Here is a 21,520-nt window from a genome sequence, read left to right as displayed (position 1 = left end):
GATCTTTTTAGGTTACCCCTTATTGTTGAGTCAATTGTTTGTAGGCGAGGATTGGAAATTGAATTTCCTCTTGCTAGATGGATAAAACTACTAATTGTCTTGCCCATTGCATTTAAAAAAAAAAAAAAATATGGAAAATTCATCATCACAGTTATCAATTAAAAACATCTACACCAAGCCGAAGATTACCGATTTGGAGTTGATTAATATTATCGGGATAAGAGTGGAAAATAAATCAAAAACTTCAGGCTTGATTCAATATTTGAATAAGAATTTTCCATTGGAGGCTCGTGATATAGATTTTATTAAAAGAATTAAAACTATTGGAAGTGATACTTATTGTGTTTTGTATCCATTGTTGAATATTGATGATGATACTGATGAAAATACAAATTTACAGAGGTGGATTTCTAATGTTTTTCAAAGCTCGGATGATGAATTACTTACAAAAGAAAATCATGTTTTTAAAACAATTTTAGAATGTTCGGATCATCAACAAGCAGAAAAAATTTTGAAACTTTTTAAAATTCCAAAATATGGACCTAAATTGAAATATCAGTGGAAGGAATGGAATACTCAATATTGGCCTCTTAAAACTGTTAATTTATATGAAACTGAACTTCAATTGGCAAAATTAGATCCAAAAGCAGAACTAAATGTAAATAGTCACGATGAGAAATCTGTAGAAACATGTACAAAACTAGTAATTGATTCATTTGAAAAGAGTAAGCGAGTTTCTGGGTTATTTTTCAATCCACAAACCAAGACAATTGTTAAATCTAGTATTCATGATGAATTATTCCTAGACGAATCTAAAAATTCATTTTTCTCTCCTTACTATTCAGAAACAGAAGGTACTCTTTCAAATTTGGGAAAATTCAAATGCTCACTGAGGCACTGTGCTGTTGTTGGTGTGGATGTCATTGCCCAATACTGTATAGAGACAATTGAGAAGCTACCACCTAACACACCGAGTACAGAAATTCCCTACCTCTGCAAAGGATTGGATTTATTTATTTCACATGAACCTTGCTGTATGTGTGCAATGGCTCTCTTACACTCTAGAATTAGAAGAATATACTTTGTACATGAATGTGGAAATAATTTTGGTGGACTAATCAATAAGGTAAATCAAGAATACTGCGTCCATGAGAATTCAAAGCTAAATCATCACTTTGATGTTTATCAAGTTTCTCTCAATTAAAAATCCAAAACTCAACATCCACTCTTCATAATTGGCATGGTGTACTTTAACTTTTGTAAAATGTAATATCACAAATTATCCAATAAGCTGACCATTCACCAATCAAATAGTTGTTTCTCATTGGCAACAACGATTAAAAAAAACAAACAAAAATGAAGATTGTAGTGACTGGTGGTGCTGGCTTCCTTGGTTTGTATTATTTTGTCAATATTAGTTTACTAATATGAATTACCATCATATTATTTTACTTATTGCAATAATAATGGATGTGGATGGTTTATGAACATCATATATAATTATCATCATCATCAACAATAATAATAATATTAAAATTATACCTCCAATACAATAGGAAGTCATATGGTTGATTACCTTTTGAAAAAGAGTGATAACAAGGATGAAATCTATGTTATTGATAATTTGCAAACAGGAAGTTTGGTTAATTTGAAACACTTGTCTGAAAATCCTAATGTACATTTCATTCAAGCTGATGTGATTAATGCTCTCTCCGATGAAAGAATTACATCATTGGAAGGTATTGGACAAATCTATCACATGGCTTGTGCTGCTTCACCACCACATTATCAAAAAGATCCAATTCATACAACAATGACTTGTGTTCAAGGAACATATAATTTCCTCACTCTTGCTACAAAGTGGAATGCTAGATTGTTGATCACTTCTACTAGTGAAGTTTATGGTGATCCAGCTATTAATCCACAAGTTGAAACTTATTGGGGAAATGTCAACTGTACTGGTACTAGATCTTGTTATGATGAAGGAAAGAGAGCTGCTGAAACTCTCTGCTTTGATTTTAATAGAACCAAGAATACTCAAGTCCGTGTTGCTAGAATTTTCAACACTTATGGACCTAGAATGAATTTGACTGACGGACGTATTATTAGTAATTTTGTTTATCAAGCTCTTAAGGGAATTAACATCACTGTCTACGGAACTGGTAAACAAACCAGATCATTCTGTTATGTTAGTGATCAAATTGAAGGATTGCACACTTTGATGAATCAAGATGTTACTATTGGACCTGTCAATATTGGTAATCCAGAAGAATATACTGTTTTGGAAATGGCTGAAAAGATTAGAGAAATGATTGGAGCAACCGAGTCAAATCAATTAGTTTTCCACGAACTTCCACAAGATGATCCAAAAGTCAGAAGACCAGACATTACCAAGGCAAAGACTTTACTTGGTTGGTCACCAAAGGTTGCCTTGCATGAAGGTATTTCTCTTACCATTGCTGATTTCTCTAGAAGAATTAAGGAAGAAGCTGATTTACTCAACTTGTAATTTGTCAACATTTGTTAATATTATTTAAATAAATTAATTTATTGATTTACATTGTTAAGAGCTATTCCACTCATTCTTTCAGCAAATTGAAGTGTTCTCAAAGATTCATTGAAACATAAAGAGCTTGGAGCAACGTGAGGAATCATACAGCATATCGAGTGCTTATCTCTAAAAACATTACTCATAAAGTATGTCAATTTTGTATCCCTGTAAGGAATGTGAGCATTTTGTCCAGGTTTAGCACTTCTGTTTCTTAATCCTTCCATAACATTGCCAAGAGCAGATAAAGATTTGTTAATATGTTTTGTTTCACTGTCAGTAATTGGATTGCTTGCACCACTGGTGTTGATCTTCTCGCTACCAGCCAAGTCAATCAAGTACATTTGAGATGTTGTACAGGTTGGCGTAATATTTTGTTGTTCTTCTTCACTGTTAGCTTCTGGGTGTTTAAGGAACATTTTGCAAACAGAAATTTGCACAATAAGGTGAGATCTTGAGGATCTATGATTTTGACTTGTAGATGAAACAGCTCTATTCTTTTGAGCGAAAATCAAACATTGCAAAGCTTCCTGTAATTCATTACAAACTACTTCTCTTAATCCCTGAGCAATAATTTTCTTATTTTGTGGATCCATCTTGAGTTCTAATTTGTTATCTTGACTTCTGAGTAAATCAATACAAGTTTCATTGTAAATTTCCATACAACTCAATGCAATTGTCATATTATACATATCCTTATCCTTATTCTTGTGATTATATAAATCTTGTAAAATATATTGTTGAATACCAATTTCATCTCCATTTCCTTGCATTGTGTGAGTTTTACCAGTACCAGTTTGACCATAAGCAAAGATAGAAACATTATAGCCATCAAGAACTGATTTAGTTAGTGGTGAAATTTCTTCGTCATATAACCTATATTTCAAATGTAAATATTAATATAAATTAAAATCAATAATCACTTACATCTTTTGATGAACATTAGGTCCTAATACCTTGTCAAATTGGAATTGTCTATGGCTTTGTTTGGTAATCTTATCTTCTGGTTGTGTTTCTTGTAAAACTTTTGGAAGGAAAAGAGTTTGTGGATTTGTCTTTGAAAATCTGAGTACTGTAAAGTCTCCTTGTTGAATTTCATGTGTCAGCAATGGTCTGACTCTAACAAAAATTCTGATGGCACCTTTCAACAATTGCAATTCGTTAAAGTATTGTTGACGGAGTTTCATCTCCTTGTGTAATTGTTTACTAACACGTTGATTTTCTTGAATCAACTTGTCAATCTCTTGTTTGTATAATTCAATTTGTTGGGAAAGATGGCAACTCACTCCATCACTTGTTCTATTTCTGCACTGTTGAAGAACAAGATTAAAGTTAGCAACCGGAATTTGATTAATTTGATCAATAATTAATGATTTAAGAAGAGTATGTCCTTCACGACTGTCTCTATTTTCTTCGAGCCATGATTGTTCAAGGCCGATTGGAGGATCGTTAAAATCGATGGAAATGTTGCTCTGGGCAGATGATGGAAGTTGAGACATTTTTTTTGTGTGGTTGTTTTAAAAATGTTAACTGATTAATTTTTGTGAAGGCGGGAAACTTTTGGCGCGAAGAAAGTTTAGGCGCTAAACCAACACCACCTGATTTGAAATTTTTCAGACATAAAGGTTTCTTATTTTCACAGTCTCTTTATCCTCCTGTTAAAAAACTGTAAATCCAAAGAGTTAACTTTACAGTGGAGTCGTCAAAGGTGCTTCCATTCAAGAGTAACATTCTACTTACTTGGTAAGAATTGATTATTAAATTGCATTTTCATTCTTAATATTCTCCAAAAGATAATTAACCATTGCACCTAGATAACACCATAACACAAAAATGTAAATAACGATGGTTGTGAAGAAATGTATAAAATGCCTAAATGCAGACTAACTAATATTCTAGTAGTTGTTAACATTTTAACTCTCAATAATATCAACTCACTTTACAATGAGTTATTAGAATAGGTTTCAGAAGAATGGAAAATTGGATAAAGAACACTCAATATTGAAACGAACATCTCAAATGCAACAAATATCTCTGTGTAGTATTGGTGTATCATTTTAGTACCAAAAAGCCGTTCAAAGTATTTTGTATACGATTCGATCAGTTTCGTTTGAACTCTCACCTCATTTCAAACTGTAATTCAAACAGTTTTTTCATAACGTTCAAAACAATATATCTTTACCAATGATGGCCTTTATGCCAAAGTGTTCGTGTTAAACTAAAAGAGTCTTTTAGAAACCATCTTTGTATTTGAATTTGTTGAGATGTTTTCTGAACTTGACATTAGAAACCTTCTCAGCATTAAACTATCTCAATTCGTAAAAACTGGATCAATTGTGTGATGCAATCAAGACCAATCAAGCAAAGTGCTTCAATTTTGTCTTTTCGATTGATTGGATTCTCCCAATTCATAATTGTCTCGTTAAATACCAAAAGGAATGTGCATCACCTCTACCAACAAGTTACTGTTGTTGATGCAATTCGGATGGTTATCAGGTGGTGTTGTCTCTGAATTTTTCAAAAAAGAAAAAACAACCTAGAAATTGCTCTAGACTACCGTCGTGCTGATTCGAAGCCTGTGTTTTGTATTCAAAAATCTAAAAAAAGACAGAGGCACAATAGATACCATCTGGCACAACTTGCACCTTATACGACAATTATTAGGTTTTCTTGCTCTCGTGTGTGATTTTGATTCAGAGAGATTATTGTAAATAATACTACTACTATTTTGATTTCCTGTAAATATATATTAAAGAATGCCACAAATATTGAGAAGTAGTCCTATTGATATTAATCCAAAGTTTCTTCATGTTGGATATAGTTCCTCCGAGCAACATCAATTTAATGACCAATTGAGCACTTCTTCTGATGTGAGTAGTGATGATGGTGCAGCTATTGATTTTTACTATGCTAGCACAAGTCAAAGTCAATTATTCTATCCTCCTTCGTCACCAACATCACCTTCGAGTCCATCTTTCTCTTCTAATTGGATTCAGGAAATAGTTGAGGCATGCAGAGTTGGAGATGAATATTTAGTCAATCAGTTATTGGAAGAAATGATTCAAGCTAGAGCTCAAATGAAGAAGGAAGAGTTTATCAAAACATATAATATCAATGCTCTTGAAAGAACAACCAAGAGAGCAGCAATTCACTGGTGCATGGCAGGCAATCATGTAAATATTCTGCTATCGTTGTTGACAACGTTCTCCAGTGTTGGTGCTGACATAGTACTCGATGTGAATCTTAGAGAACAAAAGAGTGGAGCAACTCCACTTCATGTTGCCATCGCTAATAATTCGATGGACTGTATGTTATTGTTCTTAAACACCAATTTTGTATTTTCACGCCTTGAAAGAGAGGCCAAAGATGTTTATGGTAATACATTCTTCCACGTAGCATACAGATTAAGAAGATTTGAGGTGATGGACAAGTTGATTGAAATTTTTGGTAACGAAGTTATTAATTCGAAGAAAACAAGTTCAGAAACCTGTATGCACATTGCAGCTAAAAAGTCAGATTCTAAAGGATTGAATTGGCTTATTAAACGAGGTGCCAAAATTCAGGCTAAAGACGAGAATGGAAGAAGGCCACTAATTAGTTCCATCTATAATTACAGAGAGAGTTGTAATTCAGAGGGATTAATCAATGGGCACAATAACTTACCTACCCCACACTCACCCAACACTCAAATTCAAATTGGTCAATCAATACATGGTGCAGATTCTAAAGAAGAAGCAACATGCACAAAATCAAAGAAGAGAAAGTCAGACGACAACTCCTCTGGTAAGAAAACATCAGAGGACATGGACTTCCCACCAGAAATAACAAATAGAATGAAGAGAAGCTTGTGCTACTGTATTCTGATTCAGAAAGAGGTAGAGTTGATGTGTGGAGGTAGCATTAAGAAATGGATCAAGAACGAATCCGAATGCCCTGAAGGAATCAATATTTTCCACCAAGCAGCTTTGAATGGTAACAAGGAATTGCTGTCTGTTTGTTCTCTTCTGATGGACAGAAACTATTACAATCAATTAATAGAGAAGAAAGATAAGAGAAAGTACAATATTCTCCACTTTGCTTGCGAAGGAGGTCATTTTCCAGTTCTAGAACTGCTTTCAAATCAACTCCAAGAAATGTATCCTAACACTGATCAACTAAAGCAGATTTACAATGCCAAAGATTCGACTCCTCTGCAGGAAACGCCAGTCCATAAAGCAGCTCGCAGAATGGAATCTCTAATGGAATTTAAAACAAACAACGAAATCACTCCAGAAAAGGAAAGTGCCATTGAATGCATGACCTTTTTGATGTACTCTAATTACACTGAAATGAATCTAAAGAATACCAATGGCGAAACTCCTAACGACATTCTACAACGATGCGGCTTTTTCTCTTCCCAGCTTTTCCTCTACAATAAAAAAAACAAAGTTTAATAAGAAAATTATGATTTGTTTCAATTAAGGAGACTATCAATATTCTCATTTTCTCAAAAACAAATAAAATCAAAACCATGTGTTTTGGGAAGAACGAATAGAGAGTTTTACTCTTTATATTAACAAAATTTCAAAATTTTCGTTCATTCAATTTGAATCTCACTTATTTCTTTGCATAGGTATCAACCTTCTTGTAAGTGTCAATCTTGGTACAGACCTTTTGTTTCTTAGCACAGACACTTCTTTCAGCATACTTCTTACATACCTTCTTTCCTCCAACGAATTCATACTTGGCACAAACCTTATAACCTTTAGACTTCTTGACACAAATCTTCTTGTGAGATTTCTTGATACATCTTGGTTTCAATGTCTTGTATTGAGTACAGAATGGAACAGCCTTATAATCACAACAGAATTTTTGAACTCTGTGCTTGATGCAAACTCTAACTCTTTCCTTCAAATCACAGAATTTGTTTGGAGACCACTTTTCACAGAATTTAACTCTCTTCTTGGCAATACAATACTTCTTTTCAAAGAATTTGACACACTTCTTGTCATAACCAATCTTCTTTGAGAATTTGACACGTTGGTGAGCAGTACAAGTCTTCTTCTTGGCATAGGCAACACAAATAGTGTGGAACTTCTTTTCCAAAACTTGCTTGTAATAATGATCAATCCAACCCTTGTAATGTTTCTTACTGACTGGAACCCATCTTCTAACAGTCTTGTAAATCTTCTTATACTTGGCACAGTATTGTTGAATGGAATATTTGGAACATCTTCTCTTGTAATGATGTTTGATTCTTGGAACATAGGTATACAATGAACATCCTTGAGATTTGTCAGTCTTGGTACAGATAAAGTGATAACCATAACTGTCACAACCATGATTCTTTCCGTTATGTTTACACACTTCTTTCCATTCGTATTTGGCACACAACTTGTGTTTGGTTACCTTGTTGCAAACTTGTTTATAACCATGACCCAAGCAGAGAGTTCTTGCCTTACTGTACTTGTCACACTTGGAAATCTTCTTATATTCAGCACATTTTCCTTGACCTGAAATGTTTCCAATAACACAATCGAAAATTACAAAGAAATGCAATTAAACAAATTACATACCAACAGTCTTCCACAAACAGCATTGTTTCTTAGTGCCAGTCCATTCAAAATCAACACATTGACCTTGAACAGTCTTGTAATGAGTACACTTATTATAGCAATGTTCTTTTGGTGGTTGAGGAGCATAGGTATCTGCCAAAACCAATCCCAAACAGAACAAGAGAGCAATGTTAACAAGAAGAATTGTTTTCATTGTTTTTTTGATATGAGGAATTGGTATTGTATCAACTGTTAAGCTTTAATAATAGTTGGTTTGATGTCCAATGTCCATCCAGAATTGAATTTTGAGAATTTTAAGGAAAGAATTGATTGAGCTTGGATCCTTTTTAGAAGTATCTTCTGTTTGGTTACTGCTCTTTTATAAAGTTGAAGCTGAATAATTAGTCATACTATTCGTATTATGCGGAATAGATGATATTAATCAATTATTAAATAAAAATATTTAAAAAATATTAAAAACAACAAACAATAATTTAATGATTTTAAATAGTTTTTATTTTGTAAAAGTAATTTACTTCTTGTTGGCACCCTTGACCTTAGTCTTTTCCTTACCACGAACAGCAGCGGCTCTGTTCTTCTTTTCCTTCTTCAATCTTCTACCGTCCTTCTTGAGGGTGATGAGCTTGTTTCTAGCCAACTTGTGCTTGGCTTCAACGAGCTTGATATCTTGGATGGAATCGTAGATGTTAGCAAAACCAGAGCTCTTACCACCACCGAACTTAGTCTTGAAACCAGTCAACATGATAGTTTGTGGGTTAGCAACCTTGAATTGTTCAGCCAACTTTTCCTTCAATTGAGCAGAAGAAAGGGATGGTTGACCTGGGTGGAGGATGTCAACAACGAATTGCTTTCTGTTCAAAAGTCTGTTAGTGAAGAATTGTCTAACCTTGATAGAAGTCTTTCCGGCGGTCATTGTGTTCTATTTTTTTTCGAAACAAATTTTTAATTTTTGAGGTTGCCTAGGCATATGAGTATTTTACAATGAAGTCTGCGCTAAGCGCATTTTTAAAACTCTCATCAAAAAATAATGCTTGATGAGAGTTTTCACACAACATTCTTCGTGAAGGGAGAATAACTTCAGACACAATAAATGATCATTAAATCGAAGAATAAATATTCAGTAAATTATCATTGATTAGTGATCGGATCAGAATTAATAATATTATAGGAGGATAATAATGTTATTATTTTTGAAAAAATGGGAATTCGAAGTGTAAATGAAGAATGTCACTCATAGGAAATGATTCAAAATTTTAACTTGTCCCCATACTCCTAGTGAAGAAGCGTTTGGTAAATATGTACAAAATAAATACCACACACAATATGTAGAGATGAATCTGATAATTTATTCATCTTCAAAGATATTAACACCTTCATCCATGAGTGTTTGTTTGACCTTCTTGAACAATTCTTCGGGAGTACTTCTTCTAGTACTTGGGAAGGTAACTGTTTCAAAATCTTGCAAAACTCTCTCCATAACATCACCCTCAACAAATTCATCGTCGTCATCATCCATATCAGCTTCTTCTGTGTACTTTTCCTTCTTATGGTCGAATTCCTCATCAAAATCTTCAATGTCAGACAAATCATTTTCTTCTTCCTCATCATCCTCATCGTCGTCATCATCTTCATCCATGATGTCCTTTTCAACATGTTTTGATGAAAGTGAAGCTTTTGGTGAAGAATTATTACGTGAAGCCTTATCAAAGTGTGAATCCATCTTGAATCCTCCATCTTTGGTAGCAATCTTGACCAACTTTTGAATGAGTTCATCATCTTCTGGGCTAATGTCCTTAAAGCCTGAAAGTCCATATAAAAGATTATCTGTTGGTATGGTATCTGGTTTTTGTTTCATTGCTTCAACGATTTCAGAAACTGATCTTTCATCATCTGAGAAGAGTTTCATACAATCCGAAAGATTCATAGTCTTGAGTTGATTCAAATCAATTTTAGGTTTGTTAATAGATAAATTTTGTCGATACTTTTTGATGATATAGGAATACTTTGGAAGTGGTCTATTTTCAACAGTAGTTAAATGTACAACCTGAGGTGGAGCAGTTGATTTAGAACCAGTGGCTGATTGAGAGAATAAATTTGGTGAGGTGAATGGGGGAACTGAGATATTTAAGGTTGGTGTGTGTGGAATAGTGACATTCTTTTCCTTCTTGGTGGTCTTAGGTGTTTTTGATGTTGAAATGTTTTGTGGAATAACAATGTCGGATGAATTGGAAGTGATTTTTTGAGTCTTTTCCTTTTCTTTTTTCTCTTTCTTTGGTTTTGGAGCACTTTCATCTTGAGATGAGTTTGATTCATCATCACCTCTACTGTACGAGCTAGATAGGGATGCTGGATCAATGAATGATTGAGTTGCATCATGATTGGATTCAATTGATTTAGGTCTATTTTCTGGATTAGGATCAGGCAAATAGGATGGGAATTGCCAGTATGCACAATTATGAATATGTGGCACCCATCCTAATTCAATATCCTTATTATATGGATTTGTTGCAGCAGTGCTTACTGGTCTTCGTCTTTTTGGTTTAGAGGCACTTGCTAAAGGTTTCTTCTTTTTATCGGATTTCACATTAGATAATAAATCATCCTTTTCATCCATATCAAGAAAATTATCAATATCATCCAAAAGTGAACTTGATGCCCTAGTTTCTCTCCTTGTTTTTGGTGTTGTAGTGTTTGTACTGGAACTATTGGCAGAAGTTGGACCATCTTTGAAAGTCTTAATTCTCAAAGGTTGTGCTTTTTCTTTAGCCAGATTCAATAAGGCTTTTGATTCTTTTGCTTCTTTAGAGTTTGGAGAGAAGAAAGTAGAAGTATTAGTATGTAAGAGATCAATATCATTAATAAATTGATCAATAGTCTTGTAATGTTTGTTGTTACAATTACTGGCTATCATTGATAAACAAATAGAATGTTTGATTTGGTTACTATAGTTTGGATGAACGCTTTCGTCAACACTCTCCCAAAAGTATTTGTTCTTGTCGTGTTTTTTAAGCTCTTCTGTAATTTTGAGAAGGTGATAGCAAAGAGAAGTTTTTGGTAATGTTGTCTCCTCTTCTGCTTCTTCCATTGTATTCAAAAGAGTAACATCATACTTTGGTGCGTGTGTCTTAACAACAGATATCTCGTTAAAATAGTCACAAACAACTTTTTCAGAAAGATCGGCAACCTCAATCTTGCCAAAGTGAGTCACCATATCTTTCTTCCATTTTCTGAACCATCTATGCTGTCTGTTAGCTTCTTTTGAATATATAGAATCTTGAGAGTTAAAAGTTTTGCAATTATCATATACAAGATCAACATCATCTTCAAATTCTCGCCACTTAGTATATTTCTTATCATCTATTTTTCCCTTAATGGTTGTTAAATCCATTGGGGTTTTAATTGTATTATGGTAATTTGGTACATCTTTGGATACAGGATCTTTAAATATTAAATATTCGTCTATAGACATTAGTTTTTTCCAAACTAATTCAAGAAGAGAATACAAAGGTGTGTCCTCCAAATCTGGAAAATCTAAGTCTGTAATACGTACACGATCCTTCCATTTTGTAGTCGATTTTGTCTTAGGAGTTTTCTTTTTATCAGAGGAAGATTTCTTAGGTGTTTTAACATCGTCGCTCATAGATCCTGTATCATTCAAATCAATAAAAGGTTCTTCTACAATAGGTTCTACTTTAACTTCTTCCTTTTTTTCTTCTTTTTCTTTCTTTTTCTTTGATTTCTTTTCTTTTTCTTCCTTCTCGACTTTTTTGTCTTCTTTCTTTTTCTTTGACTTTTTCTCTTTTTTCTCTTCTGGTTGCGGCTCCTTTACAGTGATAGTGACAGTTGGTTTTGATTCAGAGGAGAATTTTGATTTAAGCTTCTCTACCAGCTCAGTAGAAAGTTTTGAAATTCTTACAGCTTCTGCATAGTAGAGAGTATCTGGAAGGTTGAACTTTGTTGCATTAGAAAAAATACGTAACATGTACTTTTCAAACTTAGAAATGGAAAGCTTATGATCTGTCACCTTCTTCTTCAAAGTGGCAAAATCCATTGGTTTTTTGATAGTCTCATAGTAATTTGGAACTTCCTTTGGGACTGGTTCATGGAAAATGGAATAAGAATCTTCATATTTAAGAGCATCTATAATCTGTATCATACATTCTTCTACTGTACTATCGTCATTTGTGAGAGGTGTTACTATTGGATCCGAATCGGAGTAAGCTGAAAGTTCTTTTGTATAAATTGATTTCAACCTTTCTGCAGCCTTGAAAATTGGGGAAGCTTGTCCATTAAACTTTTCTGCATTGTTGTGAATAATGTCTAGATCTTGTCTAAATTTACCAATTGAAGAGTACTTTCCAAGAAGTAATTTTGCTTGAATTGAAGATAAATCCATAGGATTATCAATGACTTGATAGTACTGTTTTTCTTTTTCGGGAACAGCATACCAGAAGTTCTGTTTCTTATCTGCCTTGAAAAGTTTGTCCAAAAGGGTAATAAGTGTTGAAACAAGTGATTTTTGATCGGATTTTTTAGATTCTCTCTTCTTCTTTCTCTTTTCAGGTTCGAGAGGATCTACTGTTGTTTCAGTATCACCCAGTTTAATTTTCACTTTGAGAGGTGTCTTTTTTACTTCATCCACTACACTTTCATCAGAATTTTTTTTACGTTTACTTGATTTGTGTTTCTTGTTGTTGTTATTATTACTAGAAGTACCCGCATCATCCTCCATAATATTATTTTTTGTTGTTGATGATTCCTCTTCATGTGATGACGATGTTGTTGATGACGAAGATGAAGCCTTCTTCTTCTTGCTTGTCATTGCTATTTTTTCCCTGTGTTTTTCTTGCGTGTTGTTCGCGCTCGAGTCGACAACTTTTGACTCTCAATATTTTTTAACGGTTGTTTGTTGGGATTCAACAAGAGCCAGGAAGAAACCAAAGTAGCGGTCATAACATCCAAACTCGACCACCAATTATTTGTTGAATACAACATGAGATATTGGATAGCAAGAGAATAGTATTTACTTGGTATTAACAGAGAATGAAAAGTATTTAATATTTCTTATTGTTAACAAACTTAATATTGATAAAATGACTGGAGCAAGTTGGATTGTAAAAAAGTAAACGATTTTAAACACCATAAAAAATGCTTACAAGAGTCGCCAAAAACCTTCAAAAGCGTTCGTATCTTCCGTGTTTATTTTATTCTTTATTAACCTTTATTATTTAGACTATATCCCTTTGATGTATGTTTAAAAGCGAAAATATTTGAATATTTATATTATTATTTTTACTATTATCATCATGATGAATAATTATTAAAACAACAAAAATAGAGGATTTACAGCACAAACAAGATTCGCTTCCACTTATTTGAAGGGAGCTGAGTCTCAACAAATCAACACTACAATTGGATACCAACTCTCACAAAATGCCAGAGAAATGCCTCACGCCAATGCTTTGAAGTGTACTCACCAAAACGTCAACTGGTCATATTCTACTCTTAAAGTGAGTATTGATGAAAATTTAAATAGTAGAAAATTAACAAATTTATTATAATTCAGAAACATGTGGAAGCTTTGGCTTGTGGATTAACTGAAATGGGTCTTAGACCTGGTGATAGATTGGCTTTGAATCAAGGAATGAACGCCGAACAACTTGTTACTCTCCTTGCTTGTGCAAAGATTGGTGCTATCTTGGTTCCTCTCCCAGAAATTAAAACAGCCAAAGATATGACGTAAGTGTTATTGTTGTTGATATGATATCATTAACATAAACTAGTCGATTCATGGAATTAGTTAGACCAAGAGTTTTGGTATCATCTACAAAGATCGGAAACAGAAACTACTACAAAATGATCAGAGAAGTTGTTCCAGAATTAAGTTTGTCAGAATTACATCTTCCATTCAAGTCTAAAAAGTTCCCATTCTGTAAACAAATTCTTTTCACTGATATCAAGGAAAAGCCAAAAGAAGGAACTTATCAATTGAAGGATGTTTTGGTTTATGGTCCATTTGGATACTATGAATCTCCTCTCCGTAGAATTGCTATGGAATTGGAACCAAATAACCCAAGTTTGATTTTATTTAATGACAAGAATCCAGACAAGGCTACCACCACTGTTTATTCACACAAGAATCTCCTCAACGCTGGTTCTACAGTTGCTAAGGCTCTTAACTTGAAACAAGGTGACCGTGTTATGGTTCCAAAATACTCTACAACTCCATCCGGAGCTATTTTGGGCAACTTTGCCTCCTTTGTTTCTGGTGGTGTTATTGTTTATCCATCTGAAGAATACAATATTGCTACTACACTTTCTCTCTTGTCAAAGGAAAAGTGTACTACTCTCTTCACTGAACCACAAGATTTGGATGATTTATTGAATCATGCTGATTTCTCAAAGAATACTTATGATGATTTGAAGAATGTTGTTATTTGTGCTCCTCTTGGATTTGATTCTACTACTGCTCTTGCTTTGATTAAACAAAAGTTACCACAAGTCACAAACACTTTGGTTGTTTCTGGATTAGAAGAATCATCAGGAGTTTTGACAATTAACGGACAACTTGTTGACAATACTGAAGTTAAGATTGTTGACGGTACTCTCCAAATTAAGGGACCTTTGGTTGCTAATGGAAAATGGCAAGACATAGGCCATGTTGGATTTGAAACTAACCAAGATGGATGGGTTAGTACCAAATATCAAAAGGCAAAGATTGAAGGTAGCCAATTGACTCTTTAAATCTCTTTACGGAAACACTAAATAAAAAATTAAGGTATTTTATTCAAATAACAAACCTTAAAATACATTTTTAAAACAAAATGGGTCAACATAACTCTTCATCATCATTTGATAATGATGATTCTTCGTCAATGAGCGATAATGACGTTATTGATGAAGTAAACAGAGTAGAAATGAATCCGTTTTGTGTGGGAATAATTGGGACTGGTAGGTTGTTCGATTAAGTGATAATTCTCTAAACGTTTATTAGGGGAAGGTGGTAAAAGTACACTTGTGAAAAATTTCAAATCAGCATTGAACAAGTACTCGCTAACAGAGTTTGATAGAGAAGAATTAAGGCGGATACTATATTACATGATGAAGAATGCTATGGCTAGTATTTTAAATACAGAGTTGGATAATCAATATCTTAGTAATAATATCGATTCGGATTATGAGGCAATAAGGAAATTCATTCCATTCTTTACCACTCCCAACATTCACTTGGCATATAGTAATCGTCACAGATATCAGTTTCCTTTGGAAAATTTTGAAAGTCTATTGAGAAAAGTGGATTCTATTCAAAATCTTGATATTGGATTACAGGAAGATTTGGAATCATATTGGATGGTAAGTTTCAGTTGATTTCAATAGTTATTGAAGAATGTATCTTAACAGACAACTGGAATACCTGAATACATAATCAAGTCGAACTTAGTTGAGAATCGAACTGTGGTTATTCTTGATTCTGAAGGTCAGAGGTGTGGAAGGAAAAGTAAGTGCATTATGAATTCAAAATTGAATATTTAAATCTTGGAAAGAGTGGAAATATATATTTGAACACAAGTTGGGATGTTTAATTTATGTTATTTCATTATCAGAATTTAATCAGTTTTGTTTTGAAGGTTGGTAAATTAATTCAAATTTCAAAGTTAATAGTTTAAAGATGATTCATTGAATAGATTGACAGATTCATTGAGCTGCTTCAAGAAAACAATATCTGATGGGAATTTCCCCTCTAACATACCATTGTATATAATATTTAGCAAGGTAGACTTATTGGAAAGCAAGATTTTAAATGGATTCATGATAGAGGGTGTTGAACCAATCAAACCATTCATTAATTTTGGAAAATCAAATAACTCTTCAATAGAAGTCAATCAAATTCCTTCAACCAACATGAATGAAGACATGCTCTCAGAAATTTTCAAGTTTTTGAATCCATATGATTTGTTTTCAGTCATGCAATCATGTAAGCAATTCAACAAAGCAGCAAATAGAGAAAATGTTTGGTACAATTTGTGTAAATATCACCACCCACATATTAGCTATAGATTTGCTATGAAAACATTTGAAGAAATGACAAGAAATCAGCTTGATTCTATTGATGAAGAAAACAATATATTCAAAGTGTATTACAAAAATAGAGGATGGATTGTTCAAAAGTCAATACAATACATCCAAAATATGTATCTATCTCATATACCTCCAACAATATCTTACAAGAAGACCCTTGTTATGAATCTAATAGATTATAAGGAGACAAAGCAAGCAATACTACAGATATTAAGAAATGAAAGAGTTATTTCTTAATCAATAATAAATTAGTCAATGATTTCCACAACATCATCCTCAAATTCATCTCCAGTACTGAATGATTCAATTTCGTCTTCCGATTCAATTTCAATTGTTTCCACTTTAGCCTCTTTTTTAAAGAATTTATCAATGGTAATTGCTTGAGAGTCAATTTCTTTCTTTTTTAATTTGAGTTTTGGTTTAGTTTCTTCAACTTTCTTTTCTTTTGGTTCCTTTTTAGTCTTTTTCTTTGGCGGAACATATTCTTCATCTGATTGCTCATTGTCTGATTCATCTGATGCTTCTCCATTTACTTCCTTCCACTCTTTGTAAATTTGAAAAGCTTAATGATTTAATGAGAATGTATAACAATTTAACTATACCTTTTTTTCCACTATATTTCTTTCCATTATAAGATACATATTTCTTTCCTTTTCTTGTTATCCATTTGAGTTTGTCACCTTTTTCAACCTTTTTGACAGGTTCAGAATTTCTAGATTTATATTTTCTTTTAACGGGTGCTTTTTTCTTTTCTGTTTTTGATGTTGTTGTACTACTTGTTGATGATCGGGAAGGCTTCTTTTTTTCAATTGATGAAGAAGAGGCTTTTACGGAAGATGATGAAGAAGAGGATGCAGTCTTCTTGTGACCAAATAAATTCTTATAATCAATTCCAGAGCCTCCATTTTTCTGCAAATCGGAAACCCGAACAAAATTTGCTCTCACACTTGTTGTGGAAGGCTTTTCGTCTTTAACTCTTTGTTGACTCATTTTTTTCAATCAAGAGAAAACAGGAAGGCGGCAAAATGGTATTTAGAATATTTTGTAAAGAAAACACGAATTTTATTGGAATACTTCAAATATTTGAGAATTTTAAACTAATTCTACACCTCCAAAACTCTTAGTTTGAGTGAAGCTATCCTTTTCAGAGAATGTGGAGGCAAATGTTCTTCCTCTTTCATTGATTGCTTCTTTCAATTTAGAATAGAGTCTTCTCTTCTTGGAGATTCTTGTGTTACGTCCTCTCAAATAATAATAGAGACGTTTCAAAGGACGGATTGAAAACACTCTCAACCACTTCACACCTGGTCCAAGAATGAAGAATCTTTCAAAGCTATAACTGATGGCCATGTGAATTAATGCGACACCAAAGAGAATGAAACGATAGTATACTGGCATACTTCTAATATACAAGAACCAACTCAAATAATAGTCAGGCATCAGGAAACAGTAGGTGAGAATGCCAAAAAGTAAAACCAAAAGTCCAAAGTAGAGCTCTAAATTAATTGTTAAAAAATTCAAAATATTTCTTTAAATACTTACTATTTCTATAAACAGGTTTCTTGAATGGTTTGGAAATACTGTATGACAAACCAGCATTATATGTAAAGAATGTAGAAAGCAAGAACATGGCAGTGGTTTCATAACATCTGATATTCTTTTTGGTTTCTGGTTCAGGATCAAGAGGAGTGAAAAATCCTTGAACTTTGATATTATTCCAAATAATAATTTGACTAATTACGGTAATAAGAATTTGGAATCCCATGGAAAAAAAGACTTCACGAGATACCAATGAGGCAGAAGGCTTATCTCTAACAAGTTTCTTATTTGAACCAGTTCTACCCATGAGAAGGGCCATAGTAAAGATGACAACACCATCAACCCATAAAAATTGATTATCACCAAGATTACTATTGATATCATACAAGAGGATGACAGTAAAGAATTGTATCAAACTGTAAACCATCATAAATTTGAACATTTGGAAACTAGTAGCCAATGCAGCTTTTCCTTCTTTGATGACCTTTGGAACACAAGCAATTGTCGGTTTCAAACTTGTAAATGGAGCAGCAATGGAAGCTTCAGCCTCACTCAATGAAATACCAACATGAGCAGCTTTCAAAGCACCAGCATCGTTGGCACCATCTCCACACATACCAACAAAGTATTCAAGTTTTTGATATTCTTCAACAAGTCTCATCTTTTGGTCAGGAGTGAATCTAGCAAATATCTTACATCCAAGTAAAACTCTGTGAAGCAGAGATGGAGAATCGATATTTACATATGTAGTACTTCCAGATAATTCAATCTTTAAAGTATGGTCCTTAACAAGTCGTTCAAAAACTCCACCAGTGATTGCCAATTCGTAAGGAGCATAGTCATTGGTGTCTATTGGTGTAAGACTGTCAGGATCTAATCTGTCCTCACCATCTACATTCTTCCAGTCAATATAATGTTGATTAGATGATGCACCATAGTGAGATTCCTTAAGTTCACCCAAATAAACTTTACCAGCAGGTTTGGCAATTCCACATTGTCTAGAAACAGAGATGGCAGTAAATGGATTGTCACCAGTTACCATGACACTTTTGATACCAGCTTCATTGAGAGAGGTAATAACCTTCTTAGAGTCTGGTTTCATTTTGTTTTGCATACAAACAAAACCAATGAATGTCAAATCACTTTCAATTTCTTCTCTTGATGCTCTTTGAAGATTTTTCCATGGTTGATCCAATTCCTTATAACCAAAAGCAATAACACGGAAACCTTTGTGGGCATATTCGTAAAGAACTTTTGAGAAGTCAGCTGGCATTGATTCAGGAACGCATAATTTTTGCATCATTTCTGGTGAGCCTTTAACGAGGGCATAAGTTTTTTCTTCTTGGAGATTTCTCATAATTACTGACATTCTTTGTAATGATGATTTAAATTCAAACTTTTTAAGAATGCCAAGCTCAAATGGAAGACTAGTAATATCGATATTTTGAACTTCCAATTCTGTCAATTCTGTCTTGTGGTGATTGTGATGAGGTGGATGAACAACAGTAGGAATTGGAGTCTCAAACATGTAGTCTGAAGCTTGTGGTTCCTTTAGTTTCCATTGGGTTGCTTCAAAAATTTTAACTTCAAGAGGGTCACCGACTAATTCAAAGTTAACATAGGTCAAGGCATGACATGATGCCATTGAGTAAAGCAACATCTTTTTCTTTTCGCTCAAATTTTTAACATCCTTAAATGCTTCAGTAACTGATTCCTCAACAATCATGTCAGAAAATTCAGCATCCTCCAATGGGTGAACACCATAAAGATCTAAGCCTTCTGTGGTAATTGTTCCAGTCTTATCAAAGCACATCAACTTAATCATACCAGCAACATTAACTCTGTTAGGAGAAATGCAAAATATTTTGGTTTTCTTAAGTCTAGCCACTGCAAAAGACATACCAGTTGTCATAGCCACAGGTAGGGCAGGCGGAACAGTAATAGTGATAACATCGAGAGCTCTGAGAATAATGTTGTCCCAAGGAACTCCAGAGACAGCAAGTTTGATAATAGCATAAGCAATACCAATCAAACCAATAGCGAACATGCAACCAACGAAATTGAGAGAATCTCTGTAAAACTTGAATGAGGATGGCTTTGGGAAAAGAATTGATAAAATTAATTTTCCTTTGGCCGTATCAAAACCAGTTCTACAAACAACACCTTTGACTTTCTCATCTCCAATTTTACGAATTTGCATAATTTGAGTGCCCGAATAAAGGGTAAAGGATTTGTCAGCATCTACAGAATAGTTAGTGGATCCTTCATTAGGCAGTGGAGTTTTAACAATTGGAATACTTTCTCCTGTAAGCATGGCTTCGTTCATAATACATTGACCAGAGAGAAGGAGAACGTCACATGGTAACAGAATACCATCTGTTAATTCAATTACATCACCTGGTACAAGTTGTTCGGATGAGACAACTTGTTTTTCTCCTTGTTTAGAATATCTAGTTAAATCACATGCATAGTGGGCCATATCTCTCAATTTAGTCAAATTTCTTTTAGTTTCAATTAAACTGAAAATAATTGATACAACAGCTGAAACAATAATACAGGCAGAGTATGACCAATATTCGTCAGCTAACCAAATAGTTACAGAAATAATTTGGAAAATATAGAAAGGGTGCAAAACTTCATCCAATAACAATGAAACAATATTCTTCACAGGAATTTCAATCAAATTCTTTCCAAATAAAATATTTCTCAAAACTCTTGCTTGTGATGTAAGTCCTGTAGAAAATTCAGAATGAACAGTAGTGTATGGAACAGCTGTATTGAATTGTAATCTTCTAAATTTATCGGAATCAGTATCATAGATATATTTGACAAATCTGTAAGTAAAAATATTGATACTGGAAACAAATGATGTGCTAGAACTATAATTTCCTATGAAGTGTTTTTGAACAGGGCAGGCAGTTAAAGCACCAGTGGCACTCTATAGACAGTTGTGACACTAATTCCGATATATTATCCACTTACCTTGATCAATACCATTTGTGCTTCTTCATTGGAGCACTCCAAGTGTGTCATTCTTGTTTTTAACCATTCAAACCATCTTGAAAGTAAAAGTAATAATCCTAATGAACAAATCACTAAAATATAATATAAAATTAATAGAAACCAATTCAATTTCAATGGTTTGCAATAGATCATTGTATGTATTTCATCAAGATCCTTTTGTGATGTCATGGCATCTTTATCTTCTACAGTAGCAGCTTTTTCTGAAACTGTATACTTTGCCATGATTGTTTCATACGTAACAGTGTCTATTTAGAAGGATGATTAATTAATGAAGAAATGAAAAAGATCCTACCATCACTAGTTACGATATTGTTTGTTTCTTGAAGATCATTTCCTGAAAGTTCAATAGTTGGTGAAGTGCTGACAAGTAAATGTCTTTTGCTTTCTCTTTTCGAACTATTGGTCATAAATTCAGAAAACTCCTTACTCATCACCAGAGAATAATCAGACTAGTTTATAACTATCCAAAATATTGTTTTCAGAAGTAACACTGATGATAAGTTCTTCTTTGTGTATTGGGGTTTAGATACTCTCGGATATTTATTCAGAGGGTGATGATGGTAAGAAAACACAACAGAGCAATAATTCGCCTTATTTTTTTTAAAATCAACAACAATCATCCTTGTTGGTGGGCGCACTTGGATTGTGTTGAATCATGTAGATTACGATAACTCTGAGTTCATCGGGAAGATGTAAAAGCTGTGTGCTTGCAAATCCTTGTTTAATTTCATCATCCTCAACAACATGTGGTATAGTAGAGACCTAAAGTGACCCG

At 33.6% G+C, this 21,520-nt stretch overlaps 12 protein-coding genes across 12 annotated transcripts; 5 read left to right on the top strand and 7 right to left on the bottom strand.

Moving 5' to 3' along the window:
• Positions 1-130: 130 nt before the first annotated feature.
• Positions 131-1,204, top strand: NAEGRDRAFT_64984 (uncharacterized protein; the record flags this gene model as incomplete). Its single annotated transcript, XM_002679794.1, has 1 exon — positions 131-1,204. The coding sequence occupies one exon, from the start codon at positions 131-133 to the stop codon at positions 1,202-1,204; it is 1,074 nt and encodes a 357-aa protein (XP_002679840.1).
• A 145-nt stretch (positions 1,205-1,349) lies between these two features.
• NAEGRDRAFT_35931 (NAD dependent epimerase/dehydratase family protein) lies at positions 1,350-2,509 on the top strand (the record flags this gene model as incomplete). The annotated part of the gene is made up of 2 exons (XM_002679793.1): positions 1,350-1,393; positions 1,557-2,509. Exons 1-2 carry the CDS (start codon positions 1,357-1,359, stop codon positions 2,507-2,509), a joined length of 990 nt encoding a protein of 329 aa, XP_002679839.1. The 5' UTR covers positions 1,350-1,356.
• Positions 2,510-2,547: 38 nt separating this feature from the next.
• Positions 2,548-3,399, bottom strand: NAEGRDRAFT_31878 (kinesin; the record flags this gene model as incomplete). Its single annotated transcript, XM_002679655.1, has 1 exon — positions 2,548-3,399. A coding segment is annotated over one exon (852 nt), but the record flags the coding sequence as incomplete, so codon positions are not given.
• A 72-nt stretch (positions 3,400-3,471) lies between these two features.
• NAEGRDRAFT_64982 (uncharacterized protein) lies at positions 3,472-4,047 on the bottom strand (the record flags this gene model as incomplete). The annotated part of the gene is made up of 1 exon (XM_002679654.1): positions 3,472-4,047. One exon carries the CDS (start codon positions 4,045-4,047, stop codon positions 3,472-3,474), a length of 576 nt encoding a protein of 191 aa, XP_002679700.1.
• Positions 4,048-5,304: 1,257 nt separating this feature from the next.
• NAEGRDRAFT_64981 (uncharacterized protein) lies at positions 5,305-6,981 on the top strand (the record flags this gene model as incomplete). Its single annotated transcript, XM_002679792.1, has 1 exon — positions 5,305-6,981. The coding sequence occupies one exon, from the start codon at positions 5,305-5,307 to the stop codon at positions 6,979-6,981; it is 1,677 nt and encodes a 558-aa protein (XP_002679838.1).
• Positions 6,982-7,144: 163 nt separating this feature from the next.
• NAEGRDRAFT_64980 (uncharacterized protein) lies at positions 7,145-8,296 on the bottom strand (the record flags this gene model as incomplete). The annotated part of the gene is made up of 2 exons (XM_002679653.1): positions 7,145-8,040; positions 8,104-8,296. The coding sequence occupies 2 exons, from the start codon at positions 8,294-8,296 to the stop codon at positions 7,145-7,147; spliced, it is 1,089 nt and encodes a 362-aa protein (XP_002679699.1).
• Positions 8,297-8,614: 318 nt separating this feature from the next.
• NAEGRDRAFT_64979 (uncharacterized protein) lies at positions 8,615-9,016 on the bottom strand (the record flags this gene model as incomplete). The annotated part of the gene is made up of 1 exon (XM_002679652.1): positions 8,615-9,016. The coding sequence occupies one exon, from the start codon at positions 9,014-9,016 to the stop codon at positions 8,615-8,617; it is 402 nt and encodes a 133-aa protein (XP_002679698.1).
• A 432-nt stretch (positions 9,017-9,448) lies between these two features.
• NAEGRDRAFT_64978 (bromodomain-containing protein) lies at positions 9,449-12,925 on the bottom strand (the record flags this gene model as incomplete). Its single annotated transcript, XM_002679651.1, has 1 exon — positions 9,449-12,925. The coding sequence occupies one exon, from the start codon at positions 12,923-12,925 to the stop codon at positions 9,449-9,451; it is 3,477 nt and encodes a 1,158-aa protein (XP_002679697.1).
• Positions 12,926-13,263: 338 nt separating this feature from the next.
• Positions 13,264-14,892, top strand: NAEGRDRAFT_78952 (uncharacterized protein). Its single transcript, XM_002679791.1, has 5 exons — positions 13,264-13,285; positions 13,336-13,351; positions 13,442-13,613; positions 13,670-13,842; positions 13,887-14,892. The coding sequence occupies exons 3-5, from the start codon at positions 13,548-13,550 to the stop codon at positions 14,845-14,847; spliced, it is 1,200 nt and encodes a 399-aa protein (XP_002679837.1). The 5' UTR covers positions 13,264-13,285; positions 13,336-13,351; positions 13,442-13,547; the 3' UTR covers positions 14,848-14,892.
• Positions 14,893-14,927: 35 nt separating this feature from the next.
• On the top strand, positions 14,928-16,419 carry NAEGRDRAFT_64976 (FBOX domain-containing protein; the record flags this gene model as incomplete). Its single annotated transcript, XM_002679790.1, has 3 exons — positions 14,928-15,054; positions 15,098-15,456; positions 15,877-16,419. The coding sequence occupies 3 exons, from the start codon at positions 14,928-14,930 to the stop codon at positions 16,417-16,419; spliced, it is 1,029 nt and encodes a 342-aa protein (XP_002679836.1).
• A 273-nt stretch (positions 16,420-16,692) lies between these two features.
• On the bottom strand, positions 16,693-17,172 carry NAEGRDRAFT_64975 (uncharacterized protein; the record flags this gene model as incomplete). Its single annotated transcript, XM_002679650.1, has 1 exon — positions 16,693-17,172. One exon carries the CDS (start codon positions 17,170-17,172, stop codon positions 16,693-16,695), a length of 480 nt encoding a protein of 159 aa, XP_002679696.1.
• A 333-nt stretch (positions 17,173-17,505) lies between these two features.
• On the bottom strand, positions 17,506-20,614 carry NAEGRDRAFT_162 (uncharacterized protein; the record flags this gene model as incomplete). The annotated part of the gene is made up of 3 exons (XM_002679649.1): positions 17,506-17,678; positions 17,725-18,612; positions 18,655-20,614. Coding segments are annotated over 3 exons (3,021 nt in total), but the record flags the coding sequence as incomplete, so codon positions are not given.
• Between the last annotated feature and the right edge of the window lie 906 nt (positions 20,615-21,520).

This window comes from Naegleria gruberi (assembly GCF_000004985.1).
Source record: "Naegleria gruberi genomic scaffold NAEGRscaffold_12, whole genome shotgun sequence".
Taxonomy (NCBI): Eukaryota; Heterolobosea; class Eutetramitea; order Acrasida; family Naegleriidae; genus Naegleria; species Naegleria gruberi.
The sequence above is the reverse complement of the archived record's forward strand: the minus strand, read 5'-3'. Positions and strand labels throughout refer to the sequence as shown.

Bases quoted from the DNA above. Each gene is read 5' to 3' on its own strand.
- NAEGRDRAFT_78952 (XM_002679791.1), top strand. From the start codon at position 13,548: ATGCCTCACGCCAATGCTTTGAAGTGTACTCACCAAAACGTCAACTGG. The intron at 13,614-13,669 runs GTGAGTATTGAT...ATTATAATTCAG, and splicing joins GGTCATATTCTACTCTTAAA to AAACATGTGGAAGCTTTGGC. The intron at 13,843-13,886 runs GTAAGTGTTATT...AACATAAACTAG, and splicing joins AAAACAGCCAAAGATATGAC to TCGATTCATGGAATTAGTTA.